At 56.0% G+C, this 19016-nt stretch overlaps 2 protein-coding genes across 7 annotated transcripts in view; both read left to right on the top strand.

Annotated features, from left to right (window-relative positions):
- The first annotated feature begins 1518 nt into the window (after positions 1-1518).
- LOC139803023 (zinc-binding protein A33-like) lies at positions 1519-6892 on the top strand. 2 transcript variants are annotated; one of them, XM_071758820.1, is made up of 7 exons: positions 1519-1584; positions 2361-2635; positions 3208-3303; positions 4388-4621; positions 4869-4888; positions 5639-5754; positions 5855-6892. In XM_071758820.1, exons 2-7 carry the CDS (start codon positions 2363-2365, stop codon positions 6397-6399), a joined length of 1284 nt encoding a protein of 427 aa, XP_071614921.1. In that variant the 5' UTR covers positions 1519-1584; positions 2361-2362; the 3' UTR covers positions 6400-6892. The 2 variants fall into 2 exon arrangements, with proteins under 2 accessions (XP_071614921.1, XP_071614919.1); XM_071758818.1 differs by lacking the exon at positions 1519-1584 and adding an exon at positions 1811-2097.
- Positions 6893-8167: 1275 nt separating this feature from the next.
- Positions 8168-19016, top strand: part of FLT4 (fms related receptor tyrosine kinase 4) — a 58496-nt gene continuing 47647 nt past the window's right edge. For 2 of the 5 annotated variants that reach the window (XM_071759005.1, XM_071759004.1), the window contains exon 1: positions 10058-10246. In XM_071759005.1, the coding sequence (XP_071615106.1) occupies positions 10189-10246 (58 nt within the window). In that variant the 5' untranslated portion in view covers positions 10058-10188. Of the gene's footprint in view, positions 8295-10033; positions 10247-19016 lie in introns of those variants that run through there. The other 3 variants (XM_071759007.1, XM_071759003.1, XM_071759008.1) reach the window with 3 other exon arrangements.

The following is a 19016-nucleotide window of genomic DNA, read 5'->3' as shown; positions in this document are numbered from 1 at the left end:
CTCAGGCCAGAACTTAGAGCCTCCCAAGAGGAATATGCTAAAAAAAGAAAGAAAAACGTTACATTGCCAACTACATTGAGTGCTGAAACGAAGGAGATGCCAGGAGCACTTCAGCAAGAATTCCAGACCCAGGGACGCTCAGGCGTGTGTTTCCAATCTGCAGGCAGGAGATGTGTTCACTGGGGAGTGACTGCCACTCACTGTTAGCTTTAGAGCTTGGAGCTGGTGTCCCAGAGAGGAAAATGCCCATGGTGAGGACATCCCTGGCTGTGTTAAAACTTTCTTCTGGGATTGATGGATTAGTGCAGCGTATGGTAAAATGGTGCTGCTTCTCCTTTTGGAGACAGATGATCTGTGCAACACTTGCTTGTCCCTGTGTCCCCCCTCCTTTCAGTTTTATTTGCTTTTACTGCCAGTATCAAAAGCTCTTGGGACATTTCACATGTGTGTCGGTGTTTGCTGCCTTCCCACAGCATTCCAGGGCCCACACCATCAGGTGACCACACAAGGGTGAAAACCTTTCCTTTCTTTTGCTAACAAGCCTGCAGGCCTCATGGTTACTGACCCAAATCTGAAGCTGTGACCCCAAAGCATTGCTCGGAGCTGCCCTCTCTTAGCCCCGTGACAGGGGGAGCTGGCTCCGTTCCCGCAAGCTTCAGTCCTCCAGCACAGGGAAACCGGAGGAGAAAGGGAGGAGAAAGTTGTTGGGTTTTTTTGCCCCGGGGCTCATTTTGGCGCCGCGGTTGCTGAGCGCAGGGGCAGTGCAGTTCCAGGCAGCTCAGCGCAGGCACCGCGCAGTGGAGTGGCAGTGCCGTGCAATACAGTGCAACAAAATGCAACACAGTGCAACAAAATGCAACGCGATGCCGTGACACACAACGCAGTGCTGAGAAGAAGGGGAAGGGGAAGGGGAAGGGGAAGGGGAAGGGGAAGGGGAAGGGGAAGGGGAAGGGGAAGGGGAAGGGGAAGGGGAAGGGGAAGGGGAAGGGGAAGGGGAAGGGGAGGAAAAAGGAGAAAGGAGAAAAGGAGGAGAGGAGAGGAGAAGGAAAAGGAAAAGGAAAAGGAAAAGGAAAAGGAAAAGGAAAAGGAAAAGGAAAAGGAAAAGGAAAAGGAAAAGGAAAAGGAAAAGGAAAAGGAAAAGGAAAAGGAAAAGGAAAAGGAAAAGGAAAAGGAAAAGGAAAAGGAAAAGGAAAAGGAAAAGGAAAAGGAAAAGGAAAAGGAAAAGGAAAAGGAAAAGGAAAAGGAAAAGGAAAAGGAAAAGGAAAAGGAAAGGAAAGGAAAGGAAAGGAAAGGAAAGGAAAGGAAAGGAAAGGAAAGGAAAGGAAAGGAAAGGAAAGGAAAGGAAAGGAAAGGAAAGGAAAGGAAAGGAAAGGAAAGGAAAGGAAAGGAAAAAGGCCGCGCAGCTCCCTACACCCCTCCCTACTCCTACCACGCCCCTTCCCGCCCCTCGCGTAAGTGACCTCAGGGTGAGTGGGAGGGGGCATCGATCCGCCCAGTGATTGGTGGAGGCGGCTGTCAGTCTGCGGGAGGGGCGGGGCCGGGGCTGAAAGTGCGGAGGCCGCGAAGTACGGGGAGCGGAGTGGGGTGCGTGGGTCTGGGTCTGGGTCTGGGTCTGGGTCTGGGTCTGGGTCTGGGTCTGGGTCTGGGTCTGGGTCTGGGTCTGGGTCTGGGTCTGGGGCTGGGGCTGGGGCTGGGGCTGGGGCTGGGGCTGGGGCTGGGGCTGGGGCTGGGGCTGGGGCTGGGGGCTGGGGGCTGGGGGCTGGGGCTACCCGGGGCCGTGCGTGGGGCAGGAGCTGCGCACCCCAGGCTTGTCCCCACCCCGCGGCTTCCCGGGCTGGTGTCTGCGTGTGGCCCGTGTCAGCCCCTCCCTGGGGCTCACGGTCAGGCCCTGTTGGAGCTTGCGAGTGGTTTTGCTGCCGTAACACTGAAGGGAAGGTTGTTACCTGCAGCGGGGCTGCCCCTCTGCTGGGACTCGGTTCTGATTCCCGGCGTTTGGGACTTTCCAGGGCTGGACGCACCTGGGCAGGTCCTGTGCGTCCTGAGTGAGGTCTGGTAACCAAGCTCTGCCCCGGATCACCCCGCAGGGGCCAGCGTGAGGTGAGGCACAAGTCTGCTGTTGCCCAGAGGAGGGGTATCTGGGGACAGTGGTGGCCGGAGGCCCAGTGTGGGACCCAGAGCTGGACTTTGTTGTCAAGCATTGCAAGCTGGCAGCCCAGGGGTTGGTTGAGTCACCATCCCTCGAGGTATTTGGAGGACAGGTTTGGTGGTGGCTTTGAAAGTGCTTATGTCTTAAAGGTGTTTTCTAGCCTAAGTGACTCTGTGATTTTTCTCTTTGATTTCTGTGACCTGTGTGCCAGCAGGGATGGCTGGCAGGAGCCAGGACCGGAGCCTGCGGGAGGAGCTGACCTGTGCCATCTGCTGTGACCTCTTCAGCCAGCCCGTCATGCTGGACTGCATGCACCACTTCTGCAAGGCCTGCATCCAGCAGTACTGGGAGAGCTGTGACCACGTCCCCTCCTGTCCCCAGTGTCGCCGCCAGTTCCCCAGCCGGGCCTTCCGCACCCACTACCTGCTGGCGGGGCTGGTGGAGAAGCTGCGGCACTGCGGCTCTGCCGAGCACCAGCACAAGATGCAGGTCAGTGGCTTCTGCTGGGGGAAAAGGAGGACAGACTCCATGTGAGTCCTGTTCAGACACCACGAGCTCACCACCTCCTCCCCTCCTAGTCGTTTCCCCTGTGTGTGTTTCACCTGGCCCGAGTGCAGTGACATCTCTGTCTCTTCCCAGTTCATTCCCTTTCCCTCTTTGCTTTCAGCTGTCATCGTGGTGGTTTCTTTTCTTTCGTTTGTTTTCATCACTGCTGTACCCAGGTTTCATCATAGACTGGTTGTTTCTCTTGTAGGGATCATGGGGGCAGGGTTGATGGCTGCTAGAGGGGACAGTCCCTGAGCATGTAAGGTCACAGCACACAGAGTTTAAACCTTCTGCAAACAGGTGTCCCAGGCTGGAGCCCCCAGTTTCAAAAACTGAATTTGTTTCCGCATGTGCACACACACACACATATATATAGGTCTCTTTCTTCTCCTTACTGCCTTTATAAAAAATCCTGTTGCAGCCTTCCTCTAATGCTGGCCTCAGGAACTGGCATTGCTCCTGAGTCAACTGAGTACTGAAATGGTCTCCTCACCTTCTTTTTCTTACTCCTGCAGAAGCACCTGGAGGATGCTTTGCAAGCTCGTCAGAAGGAGATGGAGAACTTCTTGCAGAGGAAGCGTGCAGTGCAGGAGGGGATCAGTGGCCTGATGGTAATGCCCTGGGACAGCTGATTTTTTTGTACAGCCTCTGGGTTACATTCATAGAGGACCTGTCTATCACTTCCACTGAGATATAGCTCAGCTTTCTGTAAAAAATCTGGACGAATAACTATGTAGAGACCTGAACAAATTCCCCTGGATCGATGCCAAAGCCCATCACTGCTGAATATTCAGTGGAGACTTTGGGAAGAGGCATTGAGGGCTCATTAGTGCAGCGTTTACAAGGCATGTCTGTGCAGCAGAGCTGAAACAGGGTGAGTGGTGAGAGCTGCTGGCTGAGCAGCCTGTTCTGGCCCTGCAGCACTGTCACTTCCTGTCACTGGCACTTGTGCTGGATGGTGAATCTTCAGGTGGACTCAGAGGGAGATGGGTTTCCTGCTGGTGGAAAGGGCTGTGTGTTTTGGGAAATGCTCCTTGAGGAAATAATGAGGGCTAAGGTTGCACTTAGAGATTAAAAGCTTAAAGAATGGGAAAATAAAAAGTCATTGGCTGTTTCTTGTAAACAGGGAGGAAGGCAGTGAGAGGACCAGGAGGTGCTGGAAAAAAGTGACCTCAAAAAAGAGCTGAAAGGGTCAGCTTTCACTACAGAGATTAGTTTGTGCAGTTCTCCTGTCTCTCCCGTACAAACAGGAGCACTGAGAGACAGAGGCATCAGAGAAAAAGTGAGTTACCAGTGTTAGGCAGCTCTGCCCAAGGTCTGGCATCATGTGAACTAAATCCTAACTATCCTGAACAGCTGAGTCTGCAGCTCCAGAAAAGCAAATGAGCTCCAGTCTTGCACACAAGCAAATTCCTGGGGGTGTGGGAGAGGGCTGGAGGCTCCCACCATGGCTGTGTGCAAGGATTTCTTGTTAAGGTGACTGAGCCATTTTTAGAGCTCAGGTGCTGTTTGGTGTTTTTTATTTTTCCTCTTTGGCTCTGCAGCCGTGAAGGTTGTCCTTGTGTCCTGTTCTCCCTCCCAAAAGCCATGGCTATGTCTGAAACTCTCTGATTTCCAGGATCCTGTATGGAGAACAGGGGGCCCAGGCATCCTGTGCACTGCTAGGCTCAACTTCTGCCTTTTCATTGTGCCCAGAAGGTGTCTGGGGAGCTGAACTTCAAGATCCGGTCAGAGTTTGCTCGACTTCATCAGATCCTGGAGGAAGAGGAGAGAGCTGTGCTGGCAGAGCTGGCTGAAAAGGAGGAGCAGTCACTGGCACAGCTGCGTGGGGATGTCCACGGGCTGGAGGAGGGGATGGCAGTGCTGCAGAGGGACATAGAGCACATAGAGCAGATCCTCAGCAAGATGGAAGAGGTGTCGTTGCTGGAGGTGAGTGTGCTTGGCTGTGGGATGATGCAGGATCTGAATTTGGGATGCAGGGAGTCTTGGGAGCCTTTCTCCTCCTCTGTCACCCCTGTGAAATTGCCTTGGCCCCAGTGCCCAGGGTGGGGGGGTCCCTGTAATGGGTGTCCTCTCTCTGTGCCTTGTGACAGCAGGAGGCAGGACAGGGAGCTTGTTTGTGCAGCTGCATGAATTACAGACAGTGACTGCTGATTCTCTCTGCTTCTCACTGCAGGTGGAGAGCCTGGATATCAGGTACGTGTCTGGCATGAAAGAGGCCAATTCTCTTTTAAGGAGCTTATCTCTGTCCCTGGCTGGGACTACATGGGAGAAGAATCTTATCTCATGTTTTAAAAGCATCACAAATTGCTCAGCAAGCTGCTGGTGCTGTGCTAGGTGGGGGCTGGTCCCCAGCACATGTTGAATGCTGTGCCCAGAGAGCACGTGTGTCAGGATGGCTGGGCTGGGAGAGAGGGGGAGACAAGCTGGTTTGGGATGGGTGCAAGACTTATGCATGCTGCAAGTGGGAGCAAGGCTGGTGCCACAAACTTTGGGTGCCTCTGCTTCTCCCTTCCCTTTCCTACCTCCTTAAAACTCATAGGGCTATAGAAGTGACCCTGAGGTGCAGCTTTGAGGCTGTGAGTAGCTGAGGGACAGAACTGCTGCAGGGAACAGTGTCCTTTCCTCCTCCCTCCCTGGGTGCTGCAGTGGGGTGCAGCCCAGCTCTGCAGCCCCTTGCTGGAGTCCTGCTTGGCTGCATTGGGTGCTGGTCTGCCATGAGCCATGGCTCCATGAGCAGTGCTGCCAGGCCTGTCTCAGCCCACAACACCTCTGCCCTGAGCCACTTGCTGTGCTGGGGGGGAACAAGCAGCTGCCAGGGAGGTTTGTGTCTTATCTCTTCCAAAATCTGTCCCAAGCCATCGTGTGCTGCAGTCCTGACTGCTCTTCCCTTGTGCCTCACTGGTGGCACAGCCAAAGGATTGACTGCCATTCTCTCTACCCTAGACCCTCAGTGCAGGTTGAGACCCAACCTGCCTTTGACACAGAGCTCTACAGGGACAGCCATGGTGGCCCCTTGCAGTACATCTTCTGGAGGCAGATGCTGAGGTCCATCTGCCCTGGTGAGCGGATGGGTGGGAGGGATGGATGTGCTGGTGGGGTTGGGGATGCTCTAAAAGGCAGTATACAACGGGTAAAATGTTATGTTTGATGACTCTACAGCTCCTGCCCCGCTCACCTTCGACCCTGAGTCAGCCCACCCCAACCTGGTTTTCTCCAGAGACCTGACAGCAGTGACAGAGAGGAGCAGAGCCCAGCCTGTCCCCAGCAGCCCCCGGCGCTTCCGTCAGTGTGTCAATGTCCTCAGCTCACAGACCTTTGGCAGTGGCCAACACTACTGGGAGGTTTGGGTGGGCTGCAAAACCAAGTGGGACCTGGGGGTGGCCGCCGAGGCTGTGGACAGGGCAGCAAAGGTCAAGCTGTGTCCTGAGAATGGCTACTGGACACTCCGCCTGAGGAACAGGACAGAGTACTGGGCCACCACCACCCCCTGGGTGCGCCTGACTCCACGCCGTGCCCCCCGGAAAGTGGGGGTCTTCCTGGACTGCCAGGAGGGCATTGTCACCTTTTTTGATGCTGGGGACATGTCCCACCTCTTCACCTTCCACCAGGTCTCTGCGGAGAGGTACTGCCCCTTCTTCAGCACCTGCTTCAGCGATGGGTTGGAAAACGTGGAGCCCATGTACCTCTGCCACCTTGCCCTGTGAGGGTGGGGGGCTGACATGCTTTGGGGACACCAGCCTGGCTCCTTGTCACTGCCTGGAGGCCAGTTCTGCACACTTGCATCATGGTGGGTGTTGGGTGATGCTAGTTTGATTTCACTTTTGGCAGGAAGGAGGGAGTAGAGTCTTTTCCCAGCTCCTATCTGCCCTGCCTACTTTGTGCCATGGGCTGGGGGGCCACACTGCCTTCCTGGAGGTGCCTGGCAGCCCTCAAAGAACAACTTTCTGTGCCTGAGTATTGCACGGTGAAGTATGCAGGCTGATTGCACCTTCCATCCCCCCATATTCCCACTCAGACTCTGTGGAGGAAGGCAGTGGTCCTAGAGCACCGTTAGATGCCTCTTTAACTGCGGTGTGTGGGCTTCTCTGATCGCAGGGATTCACGGGGAAGGGCTCCAGGCTGGCGGCAGAGGGAGCTCCGTGCTTGGCCCGGCAAGTGTGGTGCTGCCTCCCTCCCTCCTCGTCACATTAAAGTTCGATAGAGAGACCACTGGCTGCTGAGTGCTGTGGTGTTGGGATCTACTGCTGTGGGGTGTAGCACAGCCTGGGGGCACAGAGCTCCTTCCCCCAACCTAGGAGGTGAAGACAGAAGGGGCTGGGATGGGTCTAAACCTGGCTGGTGGGATTGATGGGTGGGAGGGAGGAATGGCAGTGCTGGGCTGAGAGGAACTGTCATTTTTATCACACTCAAGTCCACTCCAGCATCAAAGCAGAGGCTGCCCTGATGCTGAACAACTGTGGATGCTGGCTGGAGCCCGGGGCTCTGCAGGCATGAAACCCATCACCCCTCCAGACCTGCCCCAGCACTGGTCACCAGCAGGCAGCCATCCCTGAAGCATGAGTGGGAGCACCTCTGCCAGGCAGTGTGGGTGCCATCTCCTGTGCCCACTGCTGCCGTGTGCTGCATGGGCTGATGTGGTGGCACGGGCTGTGGTGCCAGTGCTGCCACCTCCTACACCTTCCACTTGACAAGGCTGGAGAGCAGTGAATCCTGCTTGTTCCAAACCCCTGGGCTGAGCAGGCTCCCGAGGAAGCACATCCTTCCTCTTCCTCCTGCCCAGGGGTTTGCCATGTTAGGTCCCAGGCAGAGCTGTGTTTCAGGGTATAATGTCCTTTCCTGGCTGTGCCTGCAGGAAGGCTGGGGCAGGCACAGCCCTTGCCCTGCATGCACCTCATGGGGGGGCTTCTACCTGCAGGGAAAATGCTGCACTGAGCTGCCAGCTGGCAAGGAAATGCTGCCTGAAAAACACGTTTCACTGATAAACCATAGCACCATGGACCAGTATCCACAAGTGTGGTGTGCACATGGTGACCAGCTGGGCCTGGCCATGGCTTTGGGCAGAAGAGGATGGGATAGCAGACACCATGGGGGTGAAGCCTCCCTCTGCTCCACCATCCAGGCTCTGCACCTGCCAGGGCTGGCTCTCCCCACCTACCCCCAGCACCAGGCTGTATTTTCCTTGCGGGTCCCCAGAGCCACCCCAGTGTCCCTTTCCCACAGCTGTGCCTGGAGCTGGGCAGCGTCCAGCAGCTCCTGCCTTGGTCCCCTCTGTGTCTTTATCCTGTGCTTTGGGGAAGCCTTTGCTTCCTCGGGTCCCCCCCACGTGCTGGAAGGCGGATAAGATTTTAAAATCAGATCCTTTTGTTTCCCAGGACGGCAACAATGGAAAGGTCCCATCGGTCCCACAGTCACTGTGTTTGTGATGGAAAATTCCCCGCCGTGGTGGGGGGAGCCCTCCCCGGTGTCCTGCCATTAGATGGCAGCATGGGCGGGCTGGTCCCAGACACCAGTGCCTGCACGGTGCCACGTTTGGATTGCAGAGGATGGAGGATGCCAAAATAACTTGATTTTTAGAGTACCAAAGGATCCCCAACACCAGGTCAGGCCCTCTGCTCTTCTTGCACTCAGCCCACCCAGGCAGTTCTCGGATCTTGCATTATCTCCTGTGTCTCAGCAGTGGGATGTGGTTCATCCCTCTGTTACTGTCCACACCTCACCACCTCTCTGTGCATCTCTCAGGTGCACGACGACCCCTGATGCTCATGGTGGTCCCCAGTATGGATTCACTGCCATAGCAGGGAGTCCCTCACCTGCCCCACCTCTGATCACAGCCCTGGCAGTGGGCAGGAGGCTGACCCCACAATTTCAGCTCTTCTCAGTGCTGCCCCTCTGTGCCGTCCTCAGCTCTGGCTCATCACCCCATCATCGTGGCAAGTTTTAAAAAGCTCTGTAAACATGCAGGGCTTTGGACACCCACCTGGGATGTCCACACAGCTGCTTTCTGATACTTCGGGATGGTGGTCCAAAATGAGTGTGCTGAAGAGTGATGCAACTGGTGCTCTTAGGGTTAAAAACTCACCAAGTGGCCTGGGGGCAGTCAGGTAAAATAAACTCAGCATCTTGGAGCCTCGGAGAGGGACAGAGTGATTTCTTCCACGGGTTTGGCAATGAAAGCCGTTGTGCACCTAAGAAGTTCTCGTGTCTTTTCGAAGCCATGAGCACATGGTTCTCATTCGAGCTTTCTCTGCTGTCTGCAAGCCTCCATAATCAATAACCCCCCGGGGTGCAGCGCGGGGCCTTCTTAATTTCTGCATGCATGGCTGGCTGGGTGCGCAGGCAGCTGCCTGGGGCTGTGCCTGCCGTGCCACCCCACTCCCGAAGCGTTCCCATCGCCTCCCCCTGCAGCTCTGCCCTCGCACCCAGCCGGAGCCGCTGGCCGTGGCAGCGATGTGGGGGCCGTGCTGCTGGCAGGCGTGGAGTGGCACTGTCCCGCTGCCAAAGCCACGGCCGTGTGCGTGGGTTTCGAGGTTCACCTGGCAGAGAGGGGCTCTGTGTGTCATGTGTGACGGTGCTGGGGGGGGAGGGGGGAACACGCGTGTCAGTGTGGCATATGCCACGCTGCTGGCAGTGCATATGGGTGGACGGGATAAGTGGGGGTCCCTAGTGCACCCCCAAATTAGTAGGGGTGCGAGCGCATGCACACTGGTGTGAGAGGGTGCGTGTGCATCTGTGCGTGTTCCCGAGGGCTGCAGGAGGAGTGGGGAGTGGTGTACAGGGCTGTGTGCCTGGGTGTGTGCACTCGGTGTGGTTCTGGGGGGTGCGTGCAGGCAGATGTGTGACGCGTGTGCTCAGGTCAGGCGTTTGCACCCCGGTGTGAGCGGTTACCTGTGTGTGTCCCCTCGGGTGCGAGGGGTCGGGATGTGCACCCAGACACACACAAGAGAGGAGGAGACCTGTGGGCGTGTGTACACAGGTGCGGGTGGGATGCACAGGTGTGCAGAGTGTGCGTTCGCATGATTTGCACACAGGTGTGGGCGCTTACGTGCTCGGGGAGGGACGGGGAGGGTGCACATCGGTGCGGGACATACTTGCGCCCAGCTGCAGGGGGATGCACACCCGTGCACGGAGGTGAGGGGCACCCATGTGTTCGGGGGGGCGCAGGGATGATGCACATCCACGCACACAGGTGCGGGACACGTAGGTGAGGGGGTGCAGCCCCCTCGCCCCTGCCCAGAGCCTCAGGTGGGTTCCCCCCTCGCTGCCCCCCACCCGGTCCCGCCCCGCCCGGCCCCGCCCCGCCCCGCCCGGCTCCCCGCGGGCTCGGCGGCGGGCGGCCCGGGCGGGCGGAGGAAAAGGAAGCGGCCCCGGTGCTCCCCGCCCGCCGCCGCCCCTTCGCCGCAGCTGGGGCGCGGCGGGAGCAGAGCTCGGGCGCGGGGCGCTCCGCACCGCATAGCTCCGCGCCGCCCCGCACGGACCTGCCCGCAGCCCCGGAGATGAAGAGAGTTTTCACGCTGCCCCTCTGGCTCTGGCTCGGCATTGTCTCGGAGGCAGGTGAGCGCTGCGGGCTGCCCTGCCCGACCGGGGCTGCGGGGCTGCTTCGCACCTGTAAGCGCGCTGGGGATGGGGCTGCCCGGAGGGACGGGACCCGGCACTGGCTGCCTCTGTGTCTGCCAGACTCCGCAAGGACCCGCGCTGCCTACTGTGCCGTCCCTCTGCCGGGACGGGGACTGGTTGTGCCGCGGCGCTGCCCGCCGCAGGCTACCCCAGCCCCGACGGGGACTGGCGTTGCTCGTCCCGGGTTCTTCCCTGCCCGACGGGGAACGATACAGCCCCGCCTTGGGGTCCCCTCACCCGGGCACAGACCACCCCGGCTTCCCCATCCCTGACGGGGATGCTCCGTGGTTCCTGCCCGGGTGTCCCCGACGGCTGTGGCAGTGTCCCCGCAGAGTCGTCCCTGCGGAGTCCGGAGCCGCGGGTGAGCTCACCCTGTGCCGTGGGTGCGCTCGCTGCAAGGGTGGAGAAACCACATCGGACTCTTGCAGGAGGGATTTCTCCCTGAGCAGGGAAGCACCCGTCCGGGAAGGGGGCCCGGAGCCCGGCTCCCTGTTTTTGTTTTTTTTTTTCTCATGCAGAGTCATAAATTTGTGAGCGCCGGGCAGCGCGCTGGGGAGGAGGGTGCAGGACGGTGCTATCCACCCTCTCCCTGCCAGCTCTACTCTGCCTAGGGAGTCACCCGTGGCAGAGCCCAGTGGAATGTTTTCCCTTGCTTCTGGAGTGAAAGACTGTTGGGCAGCAAGTCGAGCGCCTTGGTGATGGTTTGTGTCAGTCAGGTGGTTGCAGGACTACGGCAGAAATGGGGATGCCCTTCCAGAGAGCAGAGACCATGGGGCAGAGCAGAGCTGGGGGGGCAGTGGGGAAGGGGCACCAGCCCCACCAGCTTCCCCCAGGGAATCACTTGCTTGCAGGGGTAAAGCATTTACAGCCCAAATCAGAGTGAGAGCGACAGGAAGTTAATAATGCTGGAAGCTTGCGATGTGGGGAGATGATTTTTGGGAGCATAAATAGGATTTTCTGTAGCTTCAGCTCAGTGACTCACTGTCACTGGTGGCATTTGCTGCCGCTGTTGAAGTGAGCCCTCAAGAGGGCTGCAGGTCTGGCCACAGAGGCGTGGTATGAACAGCATCACCAGTAGCAGCAGTGTCAACCTGCGCCCAAAATGCTGCTGATGGTTCTGGTGCCACGGGGCACAGGACCCATTGGGCTGTTGTAGTTCAGGGAGCCAGCTCCGAGAAGCAGGGCAGAAGGGACCTGCTGCGGGTGGCACAGCGGCAGGAGCTGCAGCTGTTCAGAGCTTTCTCGTTAGCAATTTGTAAAGCATCATGTAGCTGTTCGCGGGTTCTTTCATCTCCCGGAGGTGCAGGGAGTGGTGCCTGGGAGGCTCGGGCCATCACGGCTGCGAGATGTGTGGGCCTGGGACCTGCAGCAACCAAGGGCGATGTGGAGCTCAGCTGGGGGGATCCTGTCCTGGGGATTTGCTCCCTTTTCTTCCATTCTACCTGAGACCAATTTGTCAGTGTGTAAAGAATTCCCAAATTCCTCATTATGGATAATCCCACCTAGGTGTAAACATTTTCTGCTCTTGTAAGCAGGGATGAGGGGGTGAGACTGGTCTAGCTGAGAAGGGTGAAATATCTCAAGATCATGAAAGATCTGTTCTAGTTCTGTGTCGTGATTGTTCCTCACCAGGTTAAATGGGTCAGTGCTCCAAGGGGATGCCATGTGTAGGACCAGGCAGATGTTCAACCCCAGGACATCTTGGGGTGACCTTTTGTGGATCATGACTGCAGCACGTACTCCCTGAGCCACCATACTCTGGACACAGGGCAGCACTGACCACCCCACAGCCAAATAACCCCACTGGGGATGCCATCTTGCTGCTTTCAAGAGCACATGCCCTTTGTGCCAGGGAAGGGCCAATGCTTGTGTAGGACTTGAGCTGATTATGTTGGCTGCTGCCTTCCCTCCTCCAGGATCAGGCAAACCTCCCCCTGTCCGGGTGTGTGGACAGCCCCGCGATGGCTGTGCCAGCAGCAACATTCACCTTCACAGCTGGGATTTGAAGCAGTTGTTTTATTGCAAGCCATAAACATGGGACATTTCAGCAACACCGTTCCACGCAAAAGCCCCAAAGCATTCAACTAACCCTGTTCTGCCTTAACCCCATCACTTCTTAGTGCTGAAGCAGAGCCAGGGCCTGCAGGGAGGAGGTGGGTGATGGGAATGGGGACCCCCGGGGGCCCTTGTGCCTTTCTGCCTGCCTAGGGATGATTCTGGATGAATGGGCTGCTCTGCCATTTGGCTCAGGCACCCGAGCTCCCTGCCTGCACAAACAGTTTGCTGCTAAGATCAATTTTATGTCTGGTGTGGGGGATATTCCCCTGGCAGCACCGTGGCCCTGGCCAGACCAGGCAAGGTGGGAATAGGGACTTCCTCTGGCATGTCCCACCCTTCTCTGCTGTCCCTCTCCTGTAGGCACATTCCACGTGGGATTGCTGTCCCCGGGGTGTCCCTTGGCCCTGTGTTGGTGCGGTGTTTCCAGGGCAGGCGTGGGAAGGGCAGGTGCTCCCAGCTGGCCAGGAGGGAACAAGCTGTTCTCGGCGTCCTGAGGCAGTTCCTGGGGAGGGAAAGGGAGAGCAGGATCCCACGGGAACAGCAGCAGGAGGGTCTATGGCCAGGCAGCAGTTTCTCCATTGCTGTACGGGGCATCTGCAGCACTCGGGAGGTTGCTTTGCAGAGTGGCTGCTGAGCACCAGGGGTCTTGTGGTGGGTCTCTATGTCTGCCCCACTCTCAGCAGCTTTGGGGAGAAATGTGAGCCCTGGTGGCACCACCCATTTCCCCCACCTGCTCCCCATCCCCTCGAGCTGGCACAGCAGAGGTGTTTCCAAATGAACGTGGCATCTTTGCATTCTTCCTGCTGGACTGAAACAGCCCTGAGCAAACAGCCCTGAGGCTCCCTCATCCGCAGCTTTGGGGGAGGGTGGTGGGGGCAGATCATAGAATCATAGAATTAGCCGGGTTGGAAGGGACCTCAGAGATCATCAAGTCCAACCCTTGTGTAGTTAAACCCAGTGGCAGGGGGAAAGCTGCAATAAGTCTGGGTGGATGGGGGCCCCAGGGGTCCTGTGGGTGTGAGGAGAAGCAGAAAGGGCTGGGATGGCCAGACCCTGCTGGCTGTGCTGCCCATGGAGGGCGGGGAGCTGGAGTGGAGGAGCAGCGGTGGTGGTTTCCATGTGAGGAATGACTAAATATCCCAGGGCTCTTCCGCTGGGGAAGATGGGCTGGGGCATTGCAACAGGGCTGTAAAATCATGGCTGGCCTGCAGAAAGAAGTTCCTGCCAGGTTCCCGTGGTGGGAGGATGCAGAGCATGGCAGGGGGCTGATGGCTTGTTCCATGCTGCTGTGCAGCAGTGGAGCTCATTGCCATGGGGCCTTTTGGGTGCTGTGATATTTGCCTGGGTTCGTGGAAAAATTTGTGGGTTTGCATGGAGAAAATCCACAGGTGTCTGGTTATAGCTGAAAGCCCCCTTTTCCACCCCTGACTGTGAATGAGGTGCCCAGAACCACATTTCACCTTGACCTGGCCCAGGCAGGTTCTGCAAATCTCCAGCTCAGCAAGGGACGTGCAGCCCTCTGAGGGTCCCACACCAGCTGAGTGCCACGGGGGATGATCAGAACTGCCTGGTGTGTGCCAGTGTTTGCTGAGGAGGCCAGTGCTGAGCCTTGCCCTGGGCTAGAGCTGGAATTATCTTTTGTCCTTCATTAGGAGAAGAAATACTGCTGCAGCTGCACTGGCATCTAGTGACTGGTTAAATTAATTCCAGGGTTTTTATTGCCTCTGGCTATCCCAGACCTTTGTTTCTTGTTTCATGTTGTTAAAAGGGAGGGTTAACTGGGTCCCAGGGGGGCTTTTTCTCTCTGGTCAAAACAGTTCTGATGTTTTCAGCACGCAGAATTATTGCCCATCTGCGGTGCCTCATTGTTAACGCACAACAGTGGAAGCGGAGATGGCCTGTGGTCAAGTTGGCAAGGAGGCACGAGCCCTTGAGCCCAGTGTGACCCCTCGTTTTGTTGAGTGGCTGTGGGCAAATTGCTCCATCTCTAGGTGCAAGTTCAGCAGGAGGGTGAAAACCTGGCCCCACGGCAGCTGGTGGCAAAACTCCCACTAAGTTTTATAAGCGGAGAAAATGAAGCGGGGAGTCCCTCCTGGAGTTGTTTCCCTGCTGAGGAAGCAGAAACGGGTTTCAGCCAGTGACTTGTATTTCACCTTACAGCTTCTCCCACGTGTGAATTGTTTTTCTTGCTGTGTTTCTGCCCCCTCCTTCCAGGGTGAGGATCTCCAGCACAGGCGCTGCGGGCCAAATCTGGAGGTGCCGTGGGACAGATGTGATTTGTTAATGAGGGAGGATCAGTTTAGGGGCTCAGGAAAATACTTCAAATTGGGCAAACAGAAAGAACAGGGAGGTAGGGAAAGGCAAGAGATACTCCTGGCAAGAGCTATGGTGTCCTCTTCTGTAAGTGTGTAATAACCAGGTGGCTGCTGCTCCTCTGCTGCTGTGCAGTGAAAGGCAGCAAGGACAATGAGGAAGAGCTGGGTGGGTTGGAGACTTCCCTGGTCCTCATTACTGATGGGCAGAGATCTGGAGTGAGCAGAGAGAAAGAGATAAGGTATGACCTGCCTGCTGCAGGCAGTCCAGAGCTGGTTATAATTCTCAGCAGAGCCTGGAAACCCCCTGTGTGGCTGCAGGGGGTTTACCCAGAGGATAAGCTCAGCTCTGCGCTGGGTGTTGGTGCATGCAAAGAATCAGAGCAGCGCAGTGATGCTTCTGGGACCTGTTGCTGCCAGCCATGGAGGTGAAGCCAGCCACCCATATCCAGGTGTGAAGGGGTTAAGCCTTCTCCTGGCCATATGGTTGCTCCCAGTCCTCCTGCCTGGGTCTGTGGTGGTAGCACCGGTGACACAGCTCCGGTGCCATCCCACACGGCATGATGAGGCCACCTGGGCAGGCTGGAGGGACCGGGGCAGCCCTCCTGGGGAAGGGTTAAGCAAAGAGAAGCGGTGCCGATGCCAGGCTGGGTGTCCAGGTTCTCCCTTGGTGGAGGTCAGCGGTGGTTCATGGGAAAGGAAAAATTGGCAGCTGGGCCGGATGTCCCTGCATTTCCCCTCTTCCTGCAGCCGCCTGAACGACGTTCCTTATTTAGCTTTCCTGACGGACAGGAGGAATCTGATGGCGGAAACTGTCACTGCCTGATAACAGCTCAGGGACCCCTTTATGATGGGCGGCACGGCAGGGAACGGGGCAGCGCTGCGCCGGGAGGGGCGGGACGGGACGGGACGGGCAGAGGGGGCTGCCCTTTGCACCGGGATTTGGGGAGGAGGGAAGGGCACTGGAAACCCTTCCCTTTGTGCTGGTTTGTGGGCAGCCCCTCAGTGCTATTTTAGAATACTCTCAAGGCCAAAAAGCGATGGCATGTAACTGTTATATTGGGTTTTTTTTCCCTTCTTCTTTTTGGTGAGGTATCTGAGCTGGTGGAAAGGGCCCTTGAGTGGGGAAAGGGAAGGCACAGAGCAAAGCCACCCAGCAAAGGTCCAAGGTGAGGTGATGAGGCTTTCCACTTGCTGCCAATGAGGACGTGAGGGGCAGCCAGAGCTGGGATGCTTCAGCAGGCACTGGGGGTGATGACCAGTGCCAGGAGTTGAGCACACACATCAATATTGGGACCAGCTCCTGTACAAGGGTGTTTGGACCAACACTGAGATAGAGATGTTACTGTAACCCTCATTGTCCTCAGCTTTCACTCTGTAGATGGCATCTTGCTGGTGTCTGGCCCATTCTCTCATGTGCCCAGTGATCAGCCCCAAAACCACAAAGGGTCCTGAAATACAGCCTGTATTTCAATGTATCCATTGATTTTTATCTTGCATCTGTGGAGGCCACCAGGCTGCTCCCATACCAATAAAAGCATTGTTTCCATGGCAATTAATGTACTTTGAAAGGGCAGAATGTACAGTGGGACTGTATGTTTTTTAAAGTGCAAGGCATCCCTTGCTGCTGGACTGGACATTGGACCCTTGGTCTGCAGGATGCCCAGCTCCACATGGCTGTGCTCAGTGCTGGGATGGGGGGCACAGCAAGCCAGGGGGCTACCAAAAGTCACACTGCAACCTCACAGTCCCAACATCACTGGTCCTCTGCTGCTTGGGGAGTTTTGTTCCTGGGGTGGGGGGGTAAAGCTGCATGCTACATGGTGTGTGTCTGAGGGCTTTGGCTGAGCAATATTAAAAACCTCCCTGCAAGACTGAAGCTCTTGGTAGGAACCTCCAGGAGTTGTTTTTGTTCTCTGAGCAATCTGTTCTGTGACCTGGTCACCTACCTTAGCATCCCTGCATTGGAGGATTGAGGTTTAGGCCATCAAATTCCTTTTGTGTTTGCTGTCTGTCATCAAGCAGCACAGGCAGCAATGGGAAATGCTGTACCAGTCTGTTTGTGTTCATATATTGCTCTGTCACTGCCACAGGTACGTGCAAGGCATGTGGGAAGGAAGCAGAAGCTTCTGCCCCAAAGTCTGGTGCACATTTCAGGATGAGGTACCCACGGGGAATTACAGGGTTTTGCATCCTCCTGGCTATTCTGAGGCAGAAAAAGCAGAAAAAAGTTGTATTGCAAGGTTGCTGGGTTTTGTTTTTTATTTTTAATTATACATGCTTCTCGTGGTGTTGCTTCCTAGAGTGATGCATGGTTGCCATCACAGTGAGATAATTTCCTGCAGTGCCTTCCTGGGCAGGGGCCATCTCACCCTGTCCCCATCAGGCACTTGCTCTACAGTCAGCAGGGGGAACAAAGGCTTTTTTGGAGGCACTCCATCCCATCTTCAAAGAGGTGTTGAAGGAATTACCATTGGGGAGATGATGTCTCAGGCTGTTCCCAGGCTGTGTCACACTTGTGTCCCCAGGACTGGCACCGTGTCTCTGCTGGGTTGCATTTTTCTGTGCTATCCACCCTTTTCCTCACCCTCCATCCCCACCCCAGCAGCTTCCAGCTGCACGAGGGGACAGGCATGGTCTGGCAGTGTGTAAAGTGAAAGAGCAGTAGCAACCAAAACAACTGATGGCCCCAGCCTCGGGAGACGTGGCCGGGCAGTAATGGGATCATGTGGTGTGAGCAGTAGACAAAGGAAGGAAGTTTTTATTACTGGGCCAAATCCTGGAGTCCTTCAGTTGTATTTAGGCCAATGCCTCAATGACTTCAGTGGAGACTGCTCTGAGTAAAGAGAGGAGAAAGGGCTTCAGCATCTGTTGCAGGGAATTGTGTCACGTGGGAAGCTTATAAAAAAATTTGCAAGCTCATGATGGCTTTCCTGAGCAGCCAGCAATAGGCAGGGAGTGGTGCCCATGTCAGCCTGGCCTCCTGCCTGGGTCACTGTCCTTATCCTCTCTGAGGACACAAAGCACCCATCCTGCAGTGGGTTCACTATTTTGGCTCCTGGTGGGCTTCAGGGGGCTCAGCAGAGCCCACGGGGCTCAGGCAGGTGCCTCAATCTGGGCAGTGGCTCCACAGATTTGTGGTCTGTCGACACCTTCACAAAACTCAGGAGACCCACAGAGGGTTTTTGGGTCCTCTATCACTTTATGGAGGTGTGTGGTCTCTTCATGCAGCAGGGAAGTCTGTGAAAGTTTTCCTGGTTTTATGTATTCAAAAAAAAAAAAAAAAAAAAAAAGTCTACAGAAAGTGCAGGGCTATGTAGCAGAGCCTGTAAAAGTCTCTGAGCTTGGGTCTCCTTCTCTGACTTGTGTCTCCATTTCTGATACATTGGCATCTGTGAAGATGGATGTTGGATATAGTGACCTAAAAAAATAAATACTGACAAAAGTGAGGGTCAAGTCAGTAGTTTCCACAGACAACAGTAAATCTTGATATTTACTAAGGCAAGAAGGTTGGGCACAAATTGTGGTTTATATTTGGGTTTGGAAATGTCAGCTCAGAGTGATGGCAGCCAGAAAAATCCCATCCAGCAGAGGTGATGGCATCCAGTGCCCACAGAAATCCATCACCCATGTGGTGGGATGAGCAGGCTCCCCAGGAAAATATAATTTCATTTAAGTGATCATCATCCCTTCACCATGCTGCAGTGCTTGGCCCTCAGAAAGCAAAGGGCAGAAGTTCTATGGTATGTCCCAAAAGTGTGGTGGCCAACTGCCCTGCAGGATGCTCCCGTGGGAGATGCATGCATTTCACACCAAGAAACTCCCTGTGCTGCTGGGCAGGCAGTGCCTGGTCCTTGTGCTGGGGTGAGACATGAGGGGATCGACCACCTTGCCTGCAAACTGAGTTACCCAGCAACACCTTTGTAAAGCAGTTTAGATAATGTAGTGATATGACTCCTCATTTTGTTTGCTGGTTGGTGCCAAACTTACCAGATCTGGCAGGTCTTGTAAGTGCTGGCTCTGGCAGTACCAACAGTGCTGTGTTGGGACCAGGGTATAGCTTCATCTTCATCTCCTCCCTGTGCCATGATGTCCCACTGCACAAGTGAAGGGGCCATGGTGTACCCAGTCTTGTTTTGGGTTTGGGCTCTTGGTTTGGGCAGGCAGGCTCAGCCCCAGAAGGTGTTCCCTTGGGTGACAGTGTCGTGGTGGGATTTTCCCACTTGGTCACTACACTTGCTTGCTCGTGTGGACTAATAGAGGCAACCAGGGTGGTACCTGGATGTCCCCAATTTCAACACTGCAAGATGAGCTTTGATGTCCCCCAAACCTCCTGT

The sequence above is a fragment of the Heliangelus exortis genome, chromosome 15 (assembly GCF_036169615.1).
Source record: "Heliangelus exortis chromosome 15, bHelExo1.hap1, whole genome shotgun sequence".
Lineage (NCBI taxonomy): Eukaryota > Metazoa > Chordata > Aves > Apodiformes > Trochilidae > Heliangelus > Heliangelus exortis.
The sequence above is the reverse complement of the archived record's forward strand: the minus strand, read 5'-3'. Positions and strand labels throughout refer to the sequence as shown.

What these genes read in the sequence shown, in the direction of transcription:
- LOC139803023 (XM_071758820.1), top strand. Translation starts at nt 2,363, where the DNA reads ATGGCTGGCAGGAGCCAGGACCGGAGCCTGCGGGAGGAGCTGACCTGT. An exon ending in AGCACCAGCACAAGATGCAG is followed by an intron (nt 2,636 to 3,207) that starts GTCAGTGGCTTC and finishes TTACTCCTGCAG; the next exon opens with AAGCACCTGGAGGATGCTTT. An exon ending in AGGGGATCAGTGGCCTGATG is followed by an intron (nt 3,304 to 4,387) that starts GTAATGCCCTGG and finishes CATTGTGCCCAG; the next exon opens with AAGGTGTCTGGGGAGCTGAA.